Source organism: Archocentrus centrarchus, chromosome 24 (assembly GCF_007364275.1).
Source record: "Archocentrus centrarchus isolate MPI-CPG fArcCen1 chromosome 24, fArcCen1, whole genome shotgun sequence".
In the NCBI taxonomy this organism is placed as follows: domain Eukaryota; kingdom Metazoa; phylum Chordata; class Actinopteri; order Cichliformes; family Cichlidae; genus Archocentrus; species Archocentrus centrarchus.
The window spans coordinates 10,058,405-10,084,926 of NC_044369.1; the positions used below are offsets into that span (position 1 = coordinate 10,058,405).

At 40.2% G+C, this 26,522-nt stretch overlaps 1 protein-coding gene across 2 annotated transcripts in view; it reads right to left on the reverse strand.

The window, feature by feature from the left end:
- Positions 1-26,522, reverse strand: part of lama2 (laminin, alpha 2) — a 224,728-nt gene that overhangs the window by 118,321 nt on the left and 79,885 nt on the right. For both annotated transcript variants that reach the window (XM_030721257.1, XM_030721256.1), the window contains exons 8-15: positions 26,216-26,333; positions 22,722-22,900; positions 22,540-22,639; positions 22,010-22,067; positions 21,094-21,196; positions 20,765-20,905; positions 16,185-16,349; positions 1,760-1,864 (exon numbers count right to left, since the gene is read on the reverse strand). In XM_030721257.1, coding sequence (XP_030577117.1) covers positions 1,760-1,864; positions 16,185-16,349; positions 20,765-20,905; positions 21,094-21,196; positions 22,010-22,067; positions 22,540-22,639; positions 22,722-22,900; positions 26,216-26,333 — 969 coding nt within the window. The remainder of the gene's footprint in view (positions 1-1,759; positions 1,865-16,184; positions 16,350-20,764; positions 20,906-21,093; positions 21,197-22,009; positions 22,068-22,539; positions 22,640-22,721; positions 22,901-26,215; positions 26,334-26,522) is intronic.

The following is a 26,522-nucleotide window of genomic DNA, read 5'->3' on the forward strand; positions in this document are numbered from 1 at the left end:
CCTCCCATCTCCTCCCAGTCTGTCGATCTCACTGACACATCTTTAAATAACACAAGCTCATTGGTCTGTGACTATCCATCTCGCAAGTTTTCCTTCTTCCTCCTTCTTACTTTTGTTATTTCCTTGTTCCATTCATCCCTGCTTGTTTCTTTTCTTTGCCTTCTGTTTTTCCACCTCAGTCCTTCTTTTCCCTCTTCCATCTGCTCTTCCTTGTGTATTGTTTCTCACCACCTATTCTTCCTTTCAGTCTCTCACTACTGTTTTTGGTCATTTTATTTCTTTTGTTTCATTTCTTTAGTCTGTGCTGTCTTAATTTCTTTGGTTATATCTCTCTTTTTATCTTCATTCCCTCCCATTCCTTCAACTTTCCCATTTGTTTCTTCCTATCCATTCTTTCTCACCTACTTTATACAGTGCAACAATGCAGCATTTTTATAGTAATCATTATACAATTGCTGTTTTGGTTTTTTTTTTTTTTGGGTAGGGGGGGGGGGGGGGGGGGGTTGCTTATATTTAACTAAAAGTCCAGCCTGCAGGACAAAGAATATATTCATATTTTAATTTGTATCACTACTTTTTCTTTGCAGGTACTTTCCCATTTATTGGAGCTTATTATAGATCGTTTCTGAAAACCTTCCAACTATTCTAATTAAATTCCCACTTCTTCCAGCACATCATCAGTAGAAAGTTCTGTGTGCCAAAGTAAACTGGATCCTTTCTACAGCTCTGGCACAGAGGACACACATACACACACCACCCTGCTTATATGCCAGTTGTTTTGTGTGTACCACATGCTCTCACACACAAACCCAGTGTTGTTTAGTGATATGAGAGATATAAAACAGTTAACTAATAGTGTGGCTGCTTTGCTTATTGCTGCCATACATCATATTGCAACCTGCTCATTATACAGACATACAGAGAAAGAAGGGGCGAGAGACTCGATCTGCATTTTTTATTGCTAAGTTCAGCAATTCTCCACAGGCTGCAGCTGCTGTGTGTGTGTGTGTGTGTGTGTGTGTGTGTGTGTGTGTGTGTGTGTGTGTGTGTGTGTGTGTGTATGAGACTGTCTGTCTTTTTTTAACTGTTTTTACTTGCTGCTTCATTAGTGGTCCTCATGGTTGCAAAAACCAGTCCAAAAACAAGTACATAAACACAAAAATATTCACACTTGAGTTTCTCTGACACCAAAAACACTGTATTGCTGAGTGTTAGGAGCAATCCTTGTCAATCCCTTTAACTGAAGCGCTGCCTGTATCTCATTCCTGGGCTCTACTGTGCGGCTGCTCCTGAGGAATCTTCCAAATGTATTAAGAGTGTTTAATATAGCAAACATAAAGATAAAAAAAATGTAAATAAAAATTTAAAAAACTGCTGTTTAAAACCATTGCATATAGATTCTGTGGATGTGTTGTTTTAGCTCTCAGTCGCCAGGTATAGAGACCAGTAGGTGACCCCGTAGTAACCACAGGTCGCCTAGGGACCAAATGTGTATTCCCTGGCTGGTTGGCCAGTGTCTGCTGGAAGTCCTTCCAACTATTCTAAATTAAATTCCGCTTCTTGTAAAGTCACTGGAAGAAAGTTCTGGCTGTCGCTGTGAAATCAGCTGCTAAAGCTTCACTTCCTCGTTAGAGCCAGCAACCACTCACCAACAGGTCAGGTAATATACACTTTTCCCTAGTGGCGGTGGTTCCCGACCGGTCTCTGGCCCTGTGTGACTAAGCCTAATATCTCTCCATTAATATGTTTAATAACTTACCTCTATGATTAAGTCAGGTTCCGATGTGACTCTGATGCTCATTTGTTCCGTCTTGTCTGTAGTGTAAGACACAGTAAAAACCACACTCCCGCCATAGGCTGAAAGCTGCAGAATGACAGAGGCAGACAAATAGGTTAGCAGGTCAAAGTTTCTAAGAGAAATAAACCTTCTGACTCTTACTAAACACTGGCCACTTGACAATTCACAGCCTTCTACTGATGCAAGAGATGCTGTTTCTCATACTCCATAACTCATCAGACTTAGCTGATTGCTAAATCGATTTAAAGGTCCATGCTTTTGTTTTATTTGACACTAAGAGAGAGCACAAATTAAAAAGTAAAATGTGACCAAAACACAGTAAGTGAGAGAAAGTTTACAGTGAAAATGAAGATTTCAAGGCAGTTTAACGTTAATGTTGAGAAATTAAATATGCAGGAAGAAAAAGGGCAGCACGTGCAATCGTAATGCATTATTTTAAACTAATCTTAGTTGCACAGAAAGAAGCTTTAAAAAAAAGTGAAAAATGTTATCTGGTCAAAGAGATTTGAAAGTTATGAATGAGCACAAGTCACTAATGGGAGTACTATATAGAAGCCCACAATGCCAAAAATAATTACTAGAACCTCTTCATCTAATAATAGCTAGTTTTTCCTCTCCAAAAAAAATCATTTGAAAATACTGAAAATGTGTAGAAAGCAGGTACGCGCTACAGTCGTGTTGTCTTGAGTTGTTTTGGTGCAGTGTTTCTGTCGAGTCCACAGAATGAGCTTTAGCTGGAGAAGTGCTGCATCGGCATGATCCTGAAATTTATTATCTGCTTCAACCTGAACAGTAATGGGTGGGAGAGCGAGATAATAATGCCACCATAAAAACAGAGAGAGAGCGACATTGAGGATGAGGGGAGAGAGACGAAGAAATAGAGCTGGAGACAGCGAGTGAGCTAGTGAAGGAGGAAGAGTTAGGCTTAATGCCTCTATAACCTCTCCCATTCTACATCATTACACTCAGTTTTTAAACCACGAGGCGGAATCACCGTTTGCACAACTGACTGAAAATACACACACACACACACACACACACACCCACACACACACACACACACACACACACACACGTGTGTTTTGCTATCTTGTGGGGGATTTCCATTGACTTCCATTCATTTCTACAGCCTAAACCTTACCTTTACCCTTTTCCTAACCCTAACCATCACATACCTAACCCTAACCTAAACTCAATTCATACCTTAGCCCTAACTCTGACCCCTGACCCAAAAACAGGGTTTCCCCTTGTGGGGACAAGGTTCCAGTCCCCACAAGGAGCAATTGGTCCCCACAACGTAGTATATGTCAGGAAATTGTCCCCACAAGGTATTATAAACATACGCACACACACACACACACACACACACACACACACACACACACACACACACACACACACACACACACACACACACACACACACACCAGCAGGCCTGGAGGTGTACTTGGTGGATATTTTATTCTATAACACTATCCTCTATCTACCTCCATTTGCCGATTTGGACTCCAGAGGACAGTAACATCACAGTTTAAACCCACACAGCCCACACAACATCAGACACTTGTGCTGCCCGACCTCCTCCTCCATTAGTTAATCAGCCCTCTAGCGTGGCCACTACATTCACGCTTAGTTTCTCGTGCAAAAAAAAGACTCAGAACTTTATTCCACTGCAACAAAAAAGAACTATAAGCCACGTATGCACTTAAAATATTCTCATTAGATCCTACAGGTGTAATAAATGGTATGATCAGAAATGGACACGTGTGAGAGAAAATCTAACTTTCAGTGATCTCGTATCACTTTGTGACCTTGTTGTTAACATCACCCTATAGCTACCACAGCTAACTCAGCTGATAAAGCAGATCCTCCAACAAAATTCATACTTTGACAGCGCCCAAAAGCGATCTCTCCTTTGTTGCTAAGAACATCCCGTAACCCAGAAATGACCCGCTGATTCATATGTTATTCGCCTAATAATTAGCCCCGGTGACTTGCGACTCATTTTGCCACATCAGGTCACCAATTTTATTATCACACTTTTAATCATGTCTTTTGCACTGAAATATCTGAGCCTGCATCATTTTCTTGCTGTGTCATTTTGGTCAGTGTAAGAAAGCACAACAAGATATAAATACAACATCTGAATATTAGAATTTATTTGAAATTGTTTCGTGGTTTAAAAAAAAAAAAAAAAGGAAGATACAATTCTTGTGCCAACCCTGAAATTTCTGGCAATTTAGCCCTTAAAAACCCCACTATGTTCAATAAGTAGCCAATAGGACTGTCCGTTCATTTACTGATGTTTACTGACAGCTTACAGTAGAGTGTTTTAACCCTCTGAGGTCTATGACCCCAGCCATGACCTGGGCAATGAGAATATGCAATTTTTTGTTTTCATTAATTGTCTCCCAAGTTTTGGAAAGCAGTGAAAAAACAAAATAATCATCTAACTGACTTAGGGTTGAGTTTTTCAGGAGGAAACAGCTTGCCTGCTGCAGATGGAAATACACTGATTAGCAGTTGAGACTGCAGAATGTGGACCCTCACACAACATGCAGATGGACTAGCTTTTGAGTTTTATTTTAGTCTTGATTCTGTTTTTCTTTAATTGATCTGCTTCCTCGTGTTTTGCAGTTTCTCATGTTTCTTTGTTTGTGTGTGTTTGTGTCCCTTTTTTTTTTGTAATAGGTTTTTTGAGTACTCTCAGTTAATTTACTTCCTCCGCTGGTTCTATTCATGACCTTGTTATTATCTGCTTGACCCTGACATTCACCTGTTTCCTTGTTACCTCGCTCTCCTGCATATTACTTTGGTTGTTTTCTTGTTTCATTTACCACACTGGATTTTTTTTTTTTTTTTTTTTTTTTGTGCTTAGCTTTTGTTTGAGCTGAAGATGGTAAGATTTTCATTGTGAGTGACCAGGATGGAAAGTGTGCAGAGGAGGGATGGTGGATATATTGGACAATGGATGCTGAATCTGGAGCTGACAGTTAAGAGGAAAAGAGGAAGACAACAGAGAAGGTGCATGGGTGTAGTGAGAGAGGACATGCAGAGGGGGTGGTGTGACCGAAGAGGATGCAAAAAGATAGGGTGAGATGGAGGCAGATGATCCACTTTGTGATTTCCCGTTAAAGTTTATAGCTGAAAGTTTAAACAGGATAAATCTGGTCAAGATTTTGTAGAATTATGTAACCAAAAAAAATCAATCCTAAATTCCAAACACCAATCTTTTTCCTGCCTCTCTCATGACCCCTCACATTTGTCCTGTTACTACAATAGGCTGTCTTGTTCTCCAGGATGGGAAGTGCTGGTATAGAGCTAAATCCTGATAAAAACACAAAAAGTTGTATAGATCTGTAAGTGCTTCTACTGCTCCACTTGTGCATAAAGCTACTGCATAAAAAAGGGGATTTGCATCCACTACACCTTTTTTCTGTTTCTATTTGCTGTGTACACTAAGCATTCAGCCGGATATGACCTGAAAAGTAGAATAAAAGCTTTTTCACTCTGATTCTCTATCCACTTAGGACTTCTGTATTTTTGCAATTTACTTCCTTTGAAATTATTGACATTTCTCAGAAAAACTCATTTCTCTGATGCCTTCCACTCAACCTGGGCACAATCCAAGCTTTTGTCATGGCAACCTGATGACCCATCTCTATCCTGGGGGGGGGGTGGTTGGGAGGGGGTGGGGGTTACAAAAACACAATACAGGAAAGAGAAAAGGCCAAGAGACAGCACAGCAGGAGAGAGACACACGGGGAGGGAGAGGAGAATTACGTGTAGTGGAAATGAAGGAACAATAAACACTCAAACACACACACAGCTGCAAAAGACATCAGTGAGATCCCCTGTGAGCTTGATAAGCCTGTTATTAACTCTATTAGTGGTCAGAATGAGAAGAACAAGACATAATCCCCACTGTTAAAACCCTAATCAAGAAGCTGACACAATCTTCATTAGAGTGAAACCCTTTTTTACAACGACGGCTACATGAGTAGCACTTTCATACAGGGCATTCAGCTTATTTTAATGCTATGTGAGAAAAGGGATAAAGCAAAGTAACCTCATATCAAAGCAGGAGCAGTCCCTGTAAAAAAAACAAAAAACACAATGGAATGGAAAATACATCTGCAGTAGCTACAGGTGTGTTGCATATTGCAGTTCAAATGTCTAATGTGATAAGGAGGGGAAAACTATTAACGTGCCTGTTTATCAGTTCAATTAAAAAATAAAGTGGATGCAATGGAGAAAATGAGAAGAATAAAGCCTGACTCTGTGCCAAGGAGTGGGTTTGTTGGCATGGAGAAGAGGTGTAAAAATGAGTCAGTATTAGGTTGGGTACTTTCAACATATGAGTCACTTTTGACCTCAGTCCTCCTCCAAGGTTCCCACCAGAGCCCTGATGTAATATGAGTATGTCTTTCCACAATAATAAATAGCCAAATCAGAGCATTGTAATTCAAGGGTTAGTCCATTCCAGTTTTAGTATAATGCTGTTGTCCTAAACGGGTCACCTTTGTGCTACAGGTTGACATCCCTTTGCAGAAAAAAGGTGAAGACATCGTTCCAGGGTGTCCAATTAAAGTGACACCTGTTTAATAACCCACATCCACATGAAATTAATCAAATTTTGCTGATTTTGTTGCTTATAAAACACATCAAATTAGCTGATATCTAATACTCTAATTAAGAAATTAATACAGGGGAAGGATACATTACTCTTGTTACATTGTGTACTAATGAATGTATATACTTTGACACTTTGGCATTACATGCAAAAATTAACACTCTATATTCTTATGTTTTGTGAAATAATTATAACTGACATTTTCCAAGAAAATTAAAAATATAGCAAAATCTGAAACTGAGCATCTCATTTTACTGATCATTCAGTCTTTGACATAAAAGCCCAAATTGCAGCTTTAGCTTTTAATGATCTTTGGCAAGTTTCTAGGAGTGGGATGGACTCCACCTGTGGCAAACTGTATGGACTGGACATAGGTTTGATAGGGACATGACCTCATATATGCATGACAGTATGAAAGGACTCACAATTCACACTATATGTCAAGACAAAAACTGAGCTCCAGAAATCCAGAGAACCTTGCTGTAGATGTACATGCTAAAATTGTGGGGAGCAATGGTACAAAACCTTTGCTTTGAGTGTTTCCCTGTAGTACAGAGGACTCAGTAATAGCAAAAGAAAGAAGGCCCCCTCCAGGAATTTTCATAGAACTGGTCCATGTGGGAGGTGACCAGGACCCCAGCAGTCATGGTAACAGAGCTTCAGAAGTTAGAGGTACGTGGCAGCCCACTTGGTGTTTCTCAAAAGGCATTTAAGACACCCTGAGAGCACAAGGAAAAAGATTCTCTGGGGTGCTTCTCAGCAGTAGGGACCAAGGAACTGGTCAGAACTGAGGGAAGGATAAATGCATCCAAATACAGAAAGGTCCTTGAAGAATACCTCCTTAGGAGAGCAGCAACCCGAGGCTATAGGGCCACAGTTCACATCAAGTCTGCATGAAAGTGAACCAAAGTAAACAGTCAAAACACTGGAATGGGTTCAGGACAAGTCTCTGACGGACCCACCCAATGCCCAGACTTAGCCTGTAGTCACTGATAGCTTTGTACCATGCCCAAACACATTTGTTCCCTCTTTGCACTTGCCTGCACTCACTCTGTGCTTAAACATCCAAGCGTCAATATGGTTTAAGTTTGTCTCTCACTCTATTTCTCTCTTTGATGCACACAAGATTTTCAAAAGCACTCTTGCAGACCACAAATAGGTTAATGAATTTGCACTTTGCAGTCAAGTTGTCACCCAAACCACACAATTTAGTATTTTATGGTTCAGTCATACCCTGTCCTCCTCCATGCCTCAGAGCTTCGCTAATTACTTAATACAGCAAGTTTCATGGAGGCAGCTGTTGTCAAGAAAGCATTGAAGTTCCATATTCGGGCCCAGATAGATACACTACTTGTGTACTGTGTCAGGGTCCAACTGAACTGCACTCGGGAGCATAGTGTGAACAGTGACCCCGCTAGTCAAATGGACTGACTTTGAGGGTCAACTTGCTCAAGATGGCAGCAGCTGACAGAAACTCCCCATCTAATCAGAGGGAGCTTAGAGGCATAGGTCAGGAAGAATGGGATTAACTGCCCAATTTCCAAAGCCTATAGAGTCCAAGAAAAAACAGAAATTTGTCAACTAAAACATAAGAGCAATAATTTGCAGTGATTTGTTTCATATATGGCTCCTTATTTTCTCACATTGCAAATGAGTATACACACACATTTTTGATACTTTGGATTTTTGATCTCAGACACTGAGGACATTCCTGGCACTTTTAGAGGTAAGAAACAGCACCATCACCACTTTGTAGAAGAAAAGTACAGTAACTACAATTAAAGAAATTACTGTGTATGGGTAATGACATGCAATTAGCATGTAACGTTCTTTTGTACATACCACGTGCTAGCTTCTTCAGAGAAATGTGCGCCTGCTTTCTGTCAATTTGTGGAATACAAAAGCAGACAGTGGCAACAGATGCTCCCTTCAGGAGATTGGGCAGAAAAAAGAAATAGAAAGGAGGAGGATGAGGAGGGGACAAAGGAAATCACCCTTCAGGAAATGAAAACCAGATTGTAACAAAGGCTTTAGAAAACAAACTTCTCTAAAATGACAAACACATGCAGGCAGAGAGGGAAGAAGGGAAGAGACAGACAGACAGACAGACAGACAGACAGACAGACAGATAGACAGACAGATAGACAGATAGACAGATAGACAGATAGACAGATAGATAGATAGATAGACAGATAGACAGATAGACAGATAGATAGATAGATAGATAGATAGATAGATAGATAGATAGATAGATAGATAGATAGATGGATGGGCAGGCTAAATCAAAAATCCACTCTGTCAGTATGAGGTGCTATATGCCTGTCTGGTTTTCTCTGTGCAGACAGGATTTGTTTGTTTAGTTGTTCTACATCAGGTTTGTTAGTGGGGGAAATGGTGCAGTATACTTGAGGCATTCTGACTTTCTATTGCTGCTACTGGCCAAGGACACTGTCTATGGCAGTTTGTTACCAGGTGATTATTGGATTGCTCTTTGGCAACCATTCTGTGAGATTACCTCTACTGAAGAGATAGCCTCAAGTCCCATTCTTCTAATAATCATCAGTTTTACAAAGTAAAGACAATTTTAGAAGTTGTTTGTGCTCTGTAGTGTGGAAGCACACTTGTGACAGAAAGTGGTCACCCTGAAACTTCACTTGTTGTTTTTGGGTGCGTGGCGGAATAAAGACTTGCGGTTTCCCAGAACTGTGAGAATGTTTTTGCAGCTGTGCGTGCTGTACAGGTCCAGGTACTGGCCTGAAGGTCCTCTTGTGTTTTTTGCAGTGTTCTTTGGTTGAGGTCAGTCTGTTGCACCCTGACTCAGTGATGGCAGACAGGTTTGTTATCTGGTTTGAGGTTCTCTAAAATGGATTTGGCCCCCAGTTCAGTTTGGGGTGACAGGCAGTAACCTAATATGGTCTTTTCGCTTTTCTACCTAAAGTTGATGGGGGTGGCAACAGGTCAAATCCCAAGACATTCAGCACACTGTGTATGGCTACAGGCAATGAGCTCTATATAATAGATGGATATAGCCTCCAGTTGTGTGAGGACAACTTTATAGTGCCGCAAACCTGCATTCTTTCTGATGGCCAGCAGAAGACATTTCCTCTGGATGCAAAAAAGTATAACTATTGAAGTCACATGGTTCAAAGTGTGTGTGTGCGTGTGTGTGTGTGTGTGTGTGTGTGTATTTTATTTCTCATCACTATGCCTTCAAACATTAAACTGATCTGAGACTAAATGAAGGAACAATAACACACAAAAGCCAGTCGTATTGGTGTATCCATCATCAGAGCTTACTGCATACAAAAAGAAGAAATAGGCAAAGAAAAAGAAGACCAAAACTTCTTTATTTAAACTAGAAATTATTAAAATAATTTGAACCCTGAATTTTGTCCAAAATGGCCCAGATGGGGGCAGGTGCTAACTTTGCCAGCCACATTTCCTAAACTCTTTTTCCAAAATTGATGAAAGAGAGCATTGCATAAATTTGAAGTGTATCAAGTATGAAATTCAACTGTCATATTTGTATTTGACTTTTTGACCTCTGAGCTTGGATTTGACCTTCCCAGTAGCAGAAAATCTATAATGCTGCAAAGTAATTATAAGACATATTAAAATGCCCCATAAGTAACAGTTTTAATTTTTTTTTTTCACAACATGTTGTTGAGAGTCAAACCAACTTGTAACCTATGCACTTCTTTCTCTGTACCATACACTGATAAATAATTAATAAGTTTGGTTGTGGAGACATCCACTGACAGACATGTAGGCAAATCAACTCCAGCATTTTGCTGTGTAGCAGACTGGGATGATTTACTTTCTAGAAGGGAACAGTTTCGGATTTAACATTTGAAAGACTCATGGATTTAATACAGATTTTGACTTGAAGCTCTTTTTTTCTGCAAGTAAGTTTACTGATATTTTTACTTATGCTGTTTATGATAACTTAGCTTTTTTCTATACATAAGCCAGAAATCTAATCAAAATTAATAGATTTTTATTATATTAGAAGATGGACCAAAAAGTGTATGTATAATGTATACCTTTTTAGGGGGTATAAGACATGTTAGGTCACTTTTGTGTCATGTTTAAAGTTTTTGACTTCCTTAAGGCTTCTTAAATATGCTTTTTCTCATCCTGATGGAAGAACATGATTATTAATTCACTATCAGATGTGTTACTATGGTGTATATGAGATATAACATATCACTGCCTGTGTTCTGCTATGATTGTTGAGCTTGAAGAAACTCTAAGGCCGGAAACATCATCTGAATAGAAAAAAAAAAAAAAATGTGAAGACCAACTGTGCAAACAAGCAATGAAGCCAATGTGGAGTTAATTGACTGCAAAAGAGTTAATCCTCATAGTCCTTCATGCTAAAATGTTCAACTTTACAGCAGAAATTAACATGTTTACATAAAAATGGCTTGTTCTTTGTGGCAATGTTGGTGGTGGTGCCCAGATGATGCTGGTCTGAGAATTTTAGAAACTGCTGATCTACTGGCATTTTCCCACACAACCATCTCTAGGGTCTACAGAGAATGCCATGAAAAAGAGAAAATATCCAGTGAGCGGCAGGTCTCTGGGCAAAAATGCTTTAGTGATGCCAGAGATCATAAGAGAAGAGCCAGACTGTTTCAAGCTGAAAGGCAACAGTAACTGAAAAATAACCACTCATTACAACCAAGGTATGAAAGGTAAGCACATCGACCCTTGAAGCAGATGGGTTACAGCAGCAGAAAAGCACCCAGAAGACCACACCAGGTGCCACTCCTGTCAGCTAGGAATAGGAAACAGAAGCTACAATTAGAAGACTGGAAATAAAAGACTTGAAAAACTTTTCCTGGCCTGATGAATCTAAATTTCTGCTGTGAAATTTGGATGGGAAGGTCAGAATTTTGTGTGAACAATACGAAATTATGAATCCATCCTGCCTTGTATCAGTGGTTCAGGCCAGTGGTGGTACTAAGATGTGGGGGATATTTTCTTGGCACACTGGTTCCCTTAACACCACCTGAGAATCGTTTAAACACCACAGCCTACCAGAGTATTGTTGCTGACCATGTCCATCTCTTTATGACTACAGTGTACCCATCTTCTGATGGTTGCTTCCAGTAGGATAACGTGGCATGTAACAAAATTCAAATAATCTCAAATTGGTTTCTTGAACATGGCCGTGAGTTCAATGTGCTCAAATTCCCTCCACATTCACTAGATCTCAATCCAGTGGAGCATCTTTGGGAGGTGGTGGAACGGGATATGCAACTGAAAAGTCTGCAGCAACTGTGCAATGCTATCATGTTAATGTGGACCAAAATCTCTGAGGAATGTTTCCAGCACCTTGTTCAATCCATCGCATGAAGAATTAAGGCAGTTCTGAAGCTAAGATGGGTCCCAACACAGTACAAGCAACATGTACCTAATGAAGTGTACAATGAGCATATACAGTGGCTTGCAAAAGTATTCATACCCCTTGAACTTTTCCATATTTTGTCACATTACAACCACAAATATAAATATATTTCACTTGAATTTAATGTGAAAGACCAACACAAAGTGGTATACAATTGTGAAGAGGAAAGAAAATTATACATGATTCAAAACACTTTTTACAAATAAAAAACTGAAAAGTGCGGTGTGCAAAAGTATTGAGCCCCCCTGAGTCAATACTTTGTGGAACCACCTTTTGCTGCAATTACAGCTGCAAGTCTTTTAGGGTATGTCTCCACCAGCTTTGCACATCTAGTGACTGAAATTTTTGCCCATTCTTCTTTGCAAAACAGCTCAAGCTCAGTCAGATTAGATGGAGAGCGTTTGTGAGCAGCAGTTTTCAGATCTTGCCACAAATTCTCGATTGGGTTTAGGTCTGGACTTTGACTGGGCCATTCTAACACATGAATATGTTTTGTTTTAAACCATTCCATTGTAGCCCCGGCTTTATGTTTGGGGGCGTTGTCCTGCTGGAAGGTGAACCTCCGCCCCAGTCTCAAGTCTTTTGCAGACTCCAACAGGTTTTCTTCCATGATTGCCCTGTATTTGGCTCCATCCATCTTCCCATCAACTCTGACCAACTTCCCTGTCCCTGCTGAAGAGAAGCAGCCCCAGAGCATGATGCTGCCACCACCATATTTGACAGTGGGGATGGTGTGTTCAGAGTGATGTGCAGTGTTAATTCTCCCCCACACATAGCGTTTTGCATTTTGGCCAACAAGTTCAATTTTGGTCTCATCTGACCAAAGCACCTTGTTCCACATGTTTGCTGTGTCCCCAGCATGGCTTCTGGCAAACTGCAAACGGGACTTTTTATGGTTTTCTTTTAACAATGGCTTTCTTCTTGCCACTCTTCCATAAAGGCCACATTTGTACAATGCTCCGTGAGATGTTCAAAGCTTGGGAAATCTTTTTATAGCCTAAGCCTGCTTTAAACTTCTCCACAACCTTATTCCTGACCTGTCTGGTACGTTCTTTGGACTTCATGATGCTGTTTACACCCCAATATTCTCTTCACCAACCTCTGAGGCTGTCACGGAGCAGCTGTATTTGTACTGAGATTAGATTACACACAGGTGGACTCTTTTTAGTCATTAGCAGTCATCAGGCAGCTTCTGAATGCAATTGGTCGCACTCAGAGAAAAGGGGGCTGAAAACTTTTGCACACCGCACTTTTCAGTGTTTTATTTGTAAAAAATGTTTTGAATCATGTATAATTTTCTTACCACTTCACAATTGTATACCACTTTGTGTTGGTCTTTCACATTAAATTCCAGTGAAATATATTTATATTTGTGGTTGTAATGTGACAAAATATGGAAAAGTTCAAGGGGTATGAATACTTTTGCAAGCCACTGTATACACAGTCTATGTCTGCAACACTTCTTTCCTGCGTTCAAACTTGAACAAATAAAGAACAGAAAAATGATACCCTACATTCAATATTTAGTACATATTGACCTTTAACAAAAGGTAGCAATGTACAGAAAAATGATTATCTTAATTTCAAGACTTGTTGCAAACTGAATACAGCCACATATTGATATATGTTTTGTTTGACTTTCAGAAATTAAATTTTGGGTTGTTGTGCTGATAACCAGGTGTAATTATTGCTCTCTCCATGGGATTGCTGGAACAAATCAACTGTGATGTAAAGCGCCTTTTTCAGCCATATAAGCCATATAAAGAAAGAGAGGAAAAGGGAGGAGAAATCCATCTCATGCAATCAAGACCAGATTAGTAGTGACATTATACACAAACCCTACACACATTTGTCACTCTCATAAGTCCCAGAGCAGCAGCTTGGAAAAGGTTGATGTTTTTCTTACTGAGAAAAATTATATTTTCCACAAAGACGGATTTCATTCATTACAGCTGTGACGTGTCAACTTCTATAACTAAGGTAAATCAGGAACATTTTTTCGAAACAATCTGCTACTCTGCTCCTCCCTCAGGTTTGTTGCTGGTTTTCCTCTGAAAGGATTATCATTTTGTCTTCTTTGAATTGCCAAGTACACAAGGAAGACAAGAAAAGTGAGATATAGTTACAGCGAGTTGCAAAAGACAGAGGCACAGTAAGAGAGGAGAAACACAATTGTGTTTATTAGTTTCAACACGTCACATAAATCAACTGTACTCTTTGTTCTCTGTTTGTCCATCTTCATCATTCTATTTTTCTCCACATGTTGAGCATTTTCTTTTTACTGAAGGTGTGAATTTTGTTGAATGTGAATCTGTTAGTAAATTTGTACTATTATCATCATAATGTATTTGGTTTCTGCTTAAAAAGCTGGAGACCTGCACTTTTGTGAAAAATGAATACTTTCTAAAACAAAATTACATTTTAAGACAAGGAATACTTAAAGCACTCCGAAAAATTGAAATTTGAGACATTAAGAAAAGTCCATCTGCTTGAATTAACTGCAGGCTTGTGAAGAGCAAATAAATGAATCCAGCTACATGTCACCAAAACAACTAAAAACAAGTTTTAAACATGCAGAACTCCTTAAATTGAGGTTACGCTCCAATGCTGACAACGTCACAAAGTTTTACTCTGATCCTTACTCTGAGCCGCACTCATTTGCCCTCTGCTGGAAAATAAAGCTGAAATATTAGACAGCTATTCTTTTAACTGAGCACTTTTAAACAACAGTAATGGCTATTCCTGTGAATGAGCAGTCGCTGGACCTACACAGCAAATAAACTACCCAATGAGCATCAGCGGAACGTGCTTCTGGACCAATGAGCATCCACAAAGCAGACTATCGGGCCAATGAGCATTCGTGTCATTAATCATACAGGAGGTCATGCAAGAGACGGAGCGCATTATCATACACATTTATGCTCTTATATATCTGCTGCTAGCTTGTTATTATAAACACGGCCTGTCACTTCCAATGATACATGCTAACATGACAGATCACAGTGTGTGCGTGTGTGTTTGTGAACACGTCACACAGTCAAGTCACATAGCATCTATCTCTGTAACACAATCAGAGATTGAAGCAACGAATCGCTTTTTCATAGAGTACTTGCGTACTGCTTCTAGTGATCACACACACATGTGTGCACACACATACACACAGTGGTAATTTGTTTGTTTCCCATGTTTGGAGGCATTCGGTTCTGCTCTGCTGTCCCTAATGCCTCCAAAACACATCATTATCTGACTTATATAGTCCTGGGAGTCTGTCTGAGTGTTAATGCGTGTGAGTGTGTTTGGTGTATGCATGTGTGTGCGATGAGAAAAAAAAACAAAAAAACATTGATTATTGAGTTCAACAGGCGAAACACTGTTTACCCCAAGAGACACAAAGCAAGCGAAAGAGAGAGAGAGAGAGAGAGAGAGAGAGAAGTGAAAGAGAAAAGAGCTTGGGGGAAGTAGAAGAAGATGATTTAGGAACAGGGAGGTGAAAAATGCAAGTCCTGGAGAGACGGAGAGAGAGTTAGAGGAGCAGACCAATGAAAAGAAGCAGGAATGGAGGGATGGTTAGAGGGAGGGATAGAGGTTCAGACAAAGAAGTGAGATGACAAGCCAGGCCTGCAGGGTGCAAAGTAATGAAATTCAGTGGTATATTCCTCTAAGCCATGACACACAGACAAACATCACAGTCAGTCTGTTGTTGTAGTAGAGCAACAACTCGACTTCTGAAACATGGACTGCAGCTATTTGCCAGCTGGAGTGATAAAGTCTAATCGTGGACACAGAAAGCCACGGCGCAATTTCAAACAGTCGGCATTAGCAGAAGCTGATCCAGAGAAGCAGGGCTAGGAGGGAGGTGAACATCCCAGCGGGACACATTCTCACCAGACCTCCACCCAGGGGATATATTTTTAGATCACAAACTGGATCTGTTTATATAGCTGAAGTGAGGCCTATCCTAATAATGCATCATGTTAGAGCTTATATATATTTGCCCATCAGTGCTATCACTACACTGTAATGTAGTCAGAAATGCCCATGTTGTGAAGCAAATAGCCAGCTGAAGTAACCCGAAACATTAGATTACAGTTTGTTTTTTTGCTGCTTAAGTGTAATCAGATGAAAACAATTCAGAACAAAGCACAAGTGAGCTACTACCGTGACCTTGAGCCTTCAGAATGATTCAAAAAAATGGCGTCTATTTGAATTTATGGTGGTAGTGTAGTTATCTCAAGTAAAATAGGCAAGAAAAAAAAAGATCAATGTTGTATATCTTGTATATACACTGATATAATAGGGCTCATTTAAACTATGCATAAGAGTGTGTGCTTGCAGCTGACCTTGTTTCCTAGGTATAGTCCAGGTGCATTCCAATAGTATGCAGAGCCAAGATCATTCTCAACGTCTGAGTGTCGGACACTGAGATATGGAGGCGTCTCTCTGTGAACAGACCACACCCGCCGTCCTGTGTTGCCAACCAGGTGCCAGCCTGTCAGAGTGGTCTCCTATAAACACAACATCCAGAAAGAAAGAAGGGGAAAAAAAGTTATTTTACTTTGAGTTCCATCTATTGCAAAAAACAATTTTTTTTTTTACTCTGATCATGCTGGCATGCCCAAACCACAATCTCCCCATGTCACATTTCAAAGTACACACAGAATATTTCCAATATTTCTGTTCAAAAATTCAATACCCAAATTGTGAGGCATGATCTCTGTGAAGAGATAACAAGAAGTCAGCTTTCAACTTCAAGTTTTTGTTGGGGTTTTCTGTTTTCAGCAGGTTTGCTGTTGCTCACTTAAACTGCATGAGTTATGTAGAGATGTAAAATGTTTATATATAGTCATCAAGAAAATAATTTATATGAATGCGTGAAGGGATTTCAGGGGGATTTTTATGAGTTTATTCACAGAGTCTGAAACAGAAAAGTAACATTTTATTTCTGTCTACCCACTGGAGCTGCTTATTGTCAGCACATCAGTAACATCTGACAGCAAACACATTAAAACAAATCTCCAGTCACGTTCAGCGTAGACAAGTTTTACTTATAATGCCCAGCTGGTGGTTCTGATTTGCTACTCCAACACAACTGTCAACACACTGACTCTTCTAATAGATTTGTCCATCCACCACCTGAGTTCCTTCTGTTCTATTACCAAACTTGCTATGTATTTTTTGTGCACTTAGTGAGCCAAATTTGTATTTTTTTAAAGCAAACTTTTACTGACTTTACTGTGTAAAACAGCCTCCGTCTTCTTCCTCTTTCGGCTGCTTCCCTTAGGGGTCCCCACATCATCTGCCTCCATCTCATTCTATCCCTAGCATCCTCTTCTGTCACACCAACCGTCCGTATGTCCTCCTTCACTACATGCATGAATCTTCTCTGTGGTCTTCCTCTTTTCCTCCTGCCTGGCAGCTCCATATTTGACATCCTTTGTCCAATATATCCACCATCCCTCCTCTGTAAATGTCCAAACCATCTCAGGCTTGCTTCTATAACTTTGTCTCCAAACTGATGTACACTTTTTCTAATCTGGTCACTCCCAATGAAAATCTTGGCATCTTAAATTCTGCCTCCTTCAGTTCCACCTCATGTCTTTTTTTTTGTTAGTGTCACAGTCTCCAAATCATACATCATACCAGGTCTCACTACCATCTTCTAAACCTTACCTTTCATTCTTGCTGCTACCCTTGTGTCACAAATCAGCCCTGGCACTCGTCTCCACCCACTCCACCCTGCCTGCACTCTCTTCTTCACCTCTCTTGTGTACTGTCCGTTGCTTTGGATTGTTGACCCCAAGTATTTCAACTCGTCACTCACTGCATCTAGGCCTTGCATCTTCACCATTGCACCTGCCTCCCGCTCATTCGCACCCATGTATTCTGTCTCGCTTGTATTGACCTTCATTCCTCTTCTCTTCAGTGTGTACCTCTACTTCTCCAAGGTCTCTTCCACCTGCTCCCCGCTCTCACTACAGATCACAATGTCGTCTGCGAACATCATAGTCCGTGGTGACTCCTGCCCGACCTCATCTATCAACCTGCCCATGCCCATGCCCCTGCCTCCAAAACCCTAAACCTCTTTATCAAAAATCTTCCTTCTAGAAACGTAAGGCTAGTTTATACTCTTGAACTGAACAGAAGGAACTTTAATCATTTGGATTATAACAGGTAATTCAAACCTAAAAGCAATGAACTGGTGTTTTCTGCAAAATCTGAGATAAAGTAACCTAACTACTTCAGTTTAAATTAAAATAATATAGGAAAATCTCTATAATGTGATTATTTATCTAATTAATTGTTTATTTAATTAGTTGGTTGAGGCTGTTTTAAATGGTAAATGGACTGGTTCTTATACGGTGCTTTTCTACATGAGCACTCAAAGTGCTGTATACAGCATGTGTCATTCACCCATTCATACACACATTCATACAAGCACTTTCTACTATGTACTTCTATGTAAGTGCTTTCTAGCTAACATTCATACACACAATGGCACTCCAGTGGATGCATTAGGAGCAACTTGGGGTTCAGTATCTTGCCCAAGGACACTTTGGCATGCAGACTGGAGTACCCAGGGACTGAACCACCAGCCTTCCGATTAGTAGATGATCTGCTCTACTTCTTAAGCCACATCCACTCCCAACTTTTACATTTAACAAAAATGTAAAAGTTAAGCTATTGTTAGCAGTGCATCACACGTCACCTGGAAGTCTTGCAAATGACACTTTGAAAGAGATTTTTTTTTCTTAACTCCTGAAAGATTTTGTTTGTGTTCGTGTGTGTGCACATGTGCACGCGTGTGTATCAGAGAGTGCCAGACACACATCTGTCATTGCAATTAACCTAACCTTGGCTTCCCCTTTTGAAAACACACACACACACACACACACACACACACATGCACGCACGCACGCACTCACACACACACACACACACACACTCACTATCGGTGTCTAAATCAGAGCTGTCATCCTGTCAGTGTCTCCTCTCTCCTCCTCTCCCACCCCGCCTGTCAGTCAAAAACTGTTTTCCTCTTGCTTCACCTCTCTCCTCCCTCTTGCCTCTTGTCTTGTCTCTCCCTTCTCCTTTCTAGTCTTATACGATCCCTTTTCCTCCTCTGAAGTCTTTCCTCCACATTTTTCCTCTTGTCCATGTCTCTCACCTCTCTGTTCCATCTTGACTGTGTATATGGTTTTGTTTTTCCACTTAGCATCCTACTGATTCATTTCCAGATGCTTTTAATGTTTGTCACATTCAAATTGATTTATACCTTGTGTCAGATGTGTTCATTCCCTGAAAGACATTTATTAAACCGGTGCAACAGTGTGGAAGAGTAGTTTTCCTATTATCAAAAAACTTGTTTTGGGTTGTTTGTCCTTTATGCTAAGGGATCCTGTATTTAAAAACCTCATAAAAGCTACTTTCAGCTATTCCCTTACTCACAAGGGGTCACCACAGCGGGTAGCTCTGTGTATTTGATTTGGCAAATTTTTATACTGGATGCCCTGTTGCAACCCCCAAGGGATTTGTGTCTCCTCCCAGGATCTTTCACTTGTTAGGCAAATGTGTAAACCACTACATTATGGAGCAACCCTGTATTCTCCATTCTCCTGAATCTCACTTTAAAACATACTGAAGGCCTGGTCACACCAGAAACTGCAGCTCGTCCACACTTGATGATATAAGAGGGTAAACTGTGGTTAGCAAACTAACACAGGGTGCAACTCAATCAGAAAAGCTCAGTGTCAGTACACAAGCACATTAGAACTAAAACTGAATTAAAACTAGATGTGAAACAACATTTTAGTTAACTAAAATATAAAGTAGACTTTTGAAAAAATAAAACTAACTGAAATTATTTTGTGAACCTGGAGAAATAACTAAACTAAACTAAAAAAATATACAGGGAAAATCCTTAGTTTTAGTATTTGTAAGTTTGGTAAAATTTGTTAAAAATAATATCAACTAAAACATTTTCAACAATACAAACTAAACTGAAATGAGCAAACCCATTCTGGAAGCAAACTAAAAGTAAACTGGATTAAAAACAAAAAATATATATAAATAAAATAATTAGAAAATACAAAACTATAATGAACCTTAGGCATAAGTTCAATGAGGAAGATCTGACATCACTCATCTGCCTAATTTCCCAGGTGTTTGTCTTTTCTATTTTACATCACTTCTGCTTTCCCATGATGCCAAAATCAGTGCTGACTTCATCACTTCTAGTCCAATCAGCTTTCTGCCCGCCTTCTTTGAGCCAATCAGCCTCCGCTCAACATGCTTTAAATATCAGTGCTCATCTGTCATTCTCCCTTTCAGACCCGAGGGCTTCATCCAAGCCTTCATCTTGGTCTCCACCAGGGGGTCCTGCCCTAATTCCTATCTCTACTGGGATTCCCTTCTAGCTAATTGCAGTTTGTTCTCCAGCAAAGCAGGCTGATATAAAAATGGGATAGTACAGCCTAACGTCAATAAAACCCCACGGGCTGTCTGGTATTCTATTTCACCAAACATCAAAACAGTCAAGGCAAAATTCTAAATGTCAAAAGTCACCAAAAGTGGACTAGATGCAAAAGATTAACATAGACTTCACCCCAGAAGCAGATCTGCTAATTGTAAATTCACTCCAGTCTGACACTTCTTATTTTTGAATGCTGTCATGACAGAAGAAGGGAAAGCACACTATAAAATTTAGCAGATGAACTTGTGTCACATACTTGACCCTCAGTTTGTGTTCATTCTTCTGTGGTGCACAGGTAATGATACAATTTAAATTTACAGCAGTAAATTAAATTTGAATAAAAGGAGGAAAAAGCAGTTTTTCCAGCTCTAAACCACCCTCGCAGAAAAGCCCTTAAATTGAAGTGACGTTTACATCATCCCCCATCACCAGAGAATACTGAGTTCCTACATTCTGATAGGTCCAAGTGGAGGCAGAGCACTGACTGGAAACGCCCATGCAGGAGCACTTTTCGCAGCCACGCCGGTTATCCCCTTGAAGATTGTAGAAACCAAGCTTACAGCGGTCACAATTCTCTCCTTCCACATTTTCCTGCATGTGAAAGACAAAAGAGAGAGACAGAGTTTCTCAGCTGCCCCCAAGTTGATGTTATTAGCACAAGGCATGTTACTGCAGTGTTAATGTGGTGAAAATAATGATGACAAGGCTAGAAAGGTTAGCGCAGAGCACTTGTAATTATTTCTGGGCATACAAATGGAAATGTGTGTGTTTGTGCGAACCTTGCACACGCAGGGTGTTATACATGGGTCAGCGTTGGTGCTTCCTTCCACGCTGCAGTTACAGCGCTCACAGGATGGGTAGCCCATATAACCAATGGCACACCTACAGTTTTGTAACAATAACAAACATTAAGTCGAAACCACAACCAAAAGTTCATCGGATCAATTTGTCCAACAACCGCTGCGTTTATCCTGGTCAAACCGTTTCTGAGTGGCACACTGATCCCCTACTCTGCTGCAAACCACTAACCGTGGTAATGTGCATGCATGCTTAAGAAATACAAAAGCAAACAACTTCTACTAATTAACAGAGAGAGTGAGCTAAAGCAAGTCTATTAAATAGCATTTAGAAAGTGATTTTAAAGACAATACTTATGTTGCTGGCCTGTTTGAAGAGCTATTTTGAAGACGAGGCTTTTAGATTAGACTAGATTGGAATCCTGGGTTACTAGTGGGATCAAAGATAATACAAAAACAGCAATTACATCAGTAAACATAATGACTCACAAAATAACTAATCAAGTGAGTAACATGAAGCACCTTCCTGACAGATTTGCAGGTTGTAATGATGAGAGTTTTCATGATGACTTCAGGCTGCAGTTGGCTCCATTAATGTACGTGAAATGTGTTTTTAAAAAGTAAAAGGAAGAAACATTGTAGCTACAGTTAGAATCCCCCCAACTCAAAGAAACAAATGAAACAGTATGTCTTGTATTTGCACCACTGACATGTATGAAGTAACTTCTGTACAACCCAAGTGTGATAATCAATATCATCAAAGATCTTAATGGAAACATGGTGGCAATTTCTTAATGCTAATTGGAACAGACAACAGCTGAAAGGTTCTGCTCACCTGTCACTATGTGTCTATATCTTTCTGTATCTGTGTGCATGCGTGTGTATGTGTGTCTCTCACCTGTCACATCGTAGACCCCCAAAACCTTCCTTACACCAGCATGACCCTGCTGGCTGCCCTGTCAATCAAATACACACAGAAATGCACAGACACATAAAAAAAAAAGTATAAGTGTAACAGAAAGTGTATCTCTTTGAAGTAGCTGCACCTAAAATAGCTTTCCATTCTAGATATAAAAACAGCAAAAACACAGAGGACAGAAGAGTAAAATGATCTCTAATATATAATAATAGTTCTGTTCTGTCAAAGACATTTTCAAGTAACAGAAGCTTCTGTGCATGCTGCTGAACTCAACTAACCCCGATCCCATAGGAAATCAATGTGGACCGAATTGATGAAATCTTAGAGTTACTGAAGTACCACTTTAAAATGAATTAAAATGTAGAATGTGTGCAGGCTTTAAAAGTCTGTATGCACGTCCACAGAGGGGCTGAAATTATTCGGGTTTCAGGGCTTAAATGATACTCGGAATGAACAAGGCGGAAAGTCATGAGAACAGACAGAAAGAACAAAATAAACTGTGTGCATACTGGGCATAGCTTGGCTTGAATCTGCAACGCATGACTGGCTGACAGAGCCGTGTGGGTCACATGAGCAGGGGACACAGGGGCTCTCCTCCTCAGCACTCACCTGCACAGGTGGAGAAAGCAGACATGTTTAAACAGCAGCAATCTAGGTAACGTAAGGATGCATGCATAAGCAGGTTACATACGTCAGCAGGTCTGTAGAATCCAGACACACAGGTCTGGCAGTTGACACCAGCTGTGTTGTCACGGCAGCCTACGCATACTCCACCCCCTCTGTATTGACCGTGAACATCCAGGCTGAGTGACAGATCTGCTACTGTCTGATTAAAGTAGCATTCTTCGGCCTTACCATGGCAGTTACACTCTGAAAACACACAGAAAAAGTTGGTGGGCTGTAGTACTGCAGTTGATAGGATTTGTTGAGTCCTGCCTCCTCTATCAAAATTCTGTATACAGTAGCATTATATGCAGCCGGGAAGGGGGAGTGGGGGTGGGGTTGGGGGCACTTTCTCTAATCCTTTTACTTCATCTGCTCAGAAGTTGAGAAAAAAACAACCTATCCTGCTTTTTAGACAGTGCCGTAAGGTTCGCACACTGACTGTGAGCTGTGTGTTATCTCTAGGGCTCCAGAGAATTATCTCCAGAGGAAAAAAATAGCCTTTCTATTCACTCATGCCCTTTCCATTTTCAGTTTAGTTTGCTGTATTTACTAAAGTGGTATAAAATTCATGAGCTAGATAAAACCATTGTCCTTTGGAATTTTGAGAAGAGACTTGGATTTAAAGTTCATAGAAGTCTCCTACTCTAACAACTATAACTCCAGTCCACAATGATCTTCTTGTATTTAGATCCTGATTTTATAGCTGAGTTCAACTGTTTCTTGATTTGGGCGAGAGCATGTTTTGGGGAGGGGCTGCTGTCCAAAACACAACCTGTTCTCCCCGATTTAGCAAGTGATGTGCAGTATTAGCCATTTGTTTGCCCACGTCTCTGGGAATGATAAACAAACAGAGCAGAACAATTTACATGAAGAGGTATCACATGTTGAAACACTAGACAGTGTTTTATATGCTCTATGACATGATTGTAAAAGATTTTTGTGCCTCAGAAAGTTATGATTGCATCAGTCATATAAGTTCGCATGGCTGGACCTTCCACCCACTGTTAATCCACAGGTATAGTGTTCACAGCTCTGTTTATGGGATTAAGAGCAGGAGATATCTTGTCCCGCTGGTCACTGCTGACCTGTAAAGCTGTGTGATGCTACTGGGCATCCCTCTGTGCTGTACTAGGCTGCCTTCAGGAAAGCAAAGTTCTCTCTAAATGCCTCATCTCAGACAGAAGTTTTTCCATCACTACCATTACGACACCTTGTTCAGTACTGGGGTTAAATCTGTCATGCTTGGTTCTTTTACTATTGTGCTAGCCAGGACCCTTAACTCACCCTTTACTTTACTTATGTCAATGTCAAGGCAACATAAGCAGTTACTGGACCACTAAGACTACAGAGCTTTTAGAGGGCATAGCCTGTGTGGAATAAAATGAAGATTACATGTTGTAACCTTAGTTTTATGATGACAGGTGGAAGCCTCTAACCTCATCCCCCCACTGCTACATAGCTGATGAAGGTTAATGGATGCCAGGGTGATTTCAGATGGCTTTATACAGTCTTATATCAAACACTGATTCTGACCGGCTGGCCAGAATGTAAATGTCAGGGCAGTGGTTCATAGTTTAATTGTGTGGAGACTATTGACCTCAGTAAGTGATTCCCAAGTACCCTAGGGAGTAGCCTACTTTTTTGCAGTAGCCAAAATGTATGTGGATAGATTAACTCAACTAATCAGGACTAAACTCAACTAATGGGTTTAAACAGGAAAGTAATATTAATATTTAAAATAAATATTTATTAATATTTAAAAGAAAAACATGATGTCAAAAGATGAATAGTAAAATAGATAAGATATTTTATAATATAATAAATAGATAGGGGCAGCATGGTAGCATAGTGGATAGCACTGTTGCCTCACAGCAATTAGGTCCTGGGTCCAAATCCACCATCTGGGGCCTTTCTGTGTGGGTTCTCTCCGGGTACTCCGGCTTCCTCCCATTGTCCAAAGACACTTACTGTAGTGGGGTTAGGTTAACTGGTCATTCTAAATTGGCCATAGGTGTAAGTGTAAGTGAATGGTTGTCTGTTTCTCTGTGTTAGCCCTGTGACAGACTGGCAACCTGTCCAGGGTGTACCCCGCCTCTCATACGCTCCAGCTCCCTTGCAACCCTGAATTGGATAAGCGGAAGAAAATGGATGGATGGAAAATAGATAGATAAAAATAAAAAGTCAAAATTGTTAGCCAATTCAACTGCTATACATAACGGATAAATGGTTGAAACAGTTTGCCAAATGTGTGGGTAAACAGTTGTTAGCTAAAAGTATTAATATAGAAATTGCAAACTAAACTTAATGGGTATGCAGCTAAAACCCTATCTCGTAGAAAAAGTTTCTTTCCATCCATTTTCTTCCGCCTATCTTTTTCAGGGTCACGAGGGGGCTGGAGCCTATCCCAGCTGTCATAGGGCGAGAGACAAGGTACACCCTGGACATGTCTCCAGCCTGACACTCGCAGGGCTAACACAGAGAGACAGATAACCATTCACTTATACTCACACTTATGGGCAATTTAGAATCACGTCAAATCATGTCTTTGGACTGTGGGAGGAAAACGGAGTACCTGGAGAAAACCCACGCAAACATGGGGAGAACATGCAAACTCCACACTGAAAGATCCCAGCCAAGGTGGATTTGAACCCAGGCCTTCTTGCGGTGCTAATCTCGGCACCACCATGCCGTGCTTTTCTTTTTTTTTTTCAACTAAAAGGTGTCGCCTTTATTATTTTAATTTAAACATCTTCTCTTTCATTAAAAATTATGTTTCATTGCTGAATATCATTTACAAAATAATGTCTTGGCACTATCCCACTACCATTGCATCTTGGGCTGACGGATTAGCTTGTGCCTGATCAACTTTGATGTCCAATTTTTTTTTTTTTTACTTGAGCCACAATGACTGTCTCAGGGGAAAAGATATTCTGAACCTCTATTATTCCAGTTGGAGCTGTGCTTTTTTTGTTTGTTTGGTGTATTTATTTAAAACTGTCATGACTCCAGTGGAAACACTTTGGAACGTTGTGCCTTTTCTGGGTTCCTCTTTTGAGTCATTTGTTTCAGTTTCTACAGACTTGGACTGCTTTCTTCCATCAGTGGTGGAAGCTTCTCTCTTTGCAACATCATCACCACCTTCTCCACTTATTCAGAAAGTAAATGTGTGTTTGGAATGGGGGTGGGATAGTATGCAGATTGTATGCAGATTGCACAAGCCTGTTGGTTCAGAATGATTTACAAATGCACGCATGGTGGAAAGAACACAAGATCTTTAAAGACATTTCCACACACATATTAATAAATGAGGGCCACTGTCTGTAGGAACATGTGCTACATTACAATAAACATGACTACTCATAGTGTCATAAGAACTCTCAAAGAGGTTGTCCAACTTGAAAATCTGCAAAGTCACTGTTCATTTCTCTTAAGTAGGAAATGTGTTGTGGATGAACTGCTGTAAGCTTCTGGGTAGCTATGTGTCATTTAATAACATAATTTGTTCTGTGTTTTTCTTACTCTCGCAGACATGTCGAGTGAGGAAGGTTCCTGCCATCCAAGGCTGCTGATGGTAACCTGGGCAACAGCGATCACAGCTCTCCCCACAAGTGTTGTGTTCACATTCGCAGCTAAATTTCTACATATGCACAGACACACAAAATTCATACACAAACAGATGAAAAACATACATTAGCAGTGCACTTTAAATTTCACAGATGAGTTAGTCACACAGATGTGAATCTTGTTTAAATGCATTGTGTTAACTGGAAACTGGTGTCAAAATTTTAAACATGGTAACAATCTGAACAAATATGATTTCCACTGT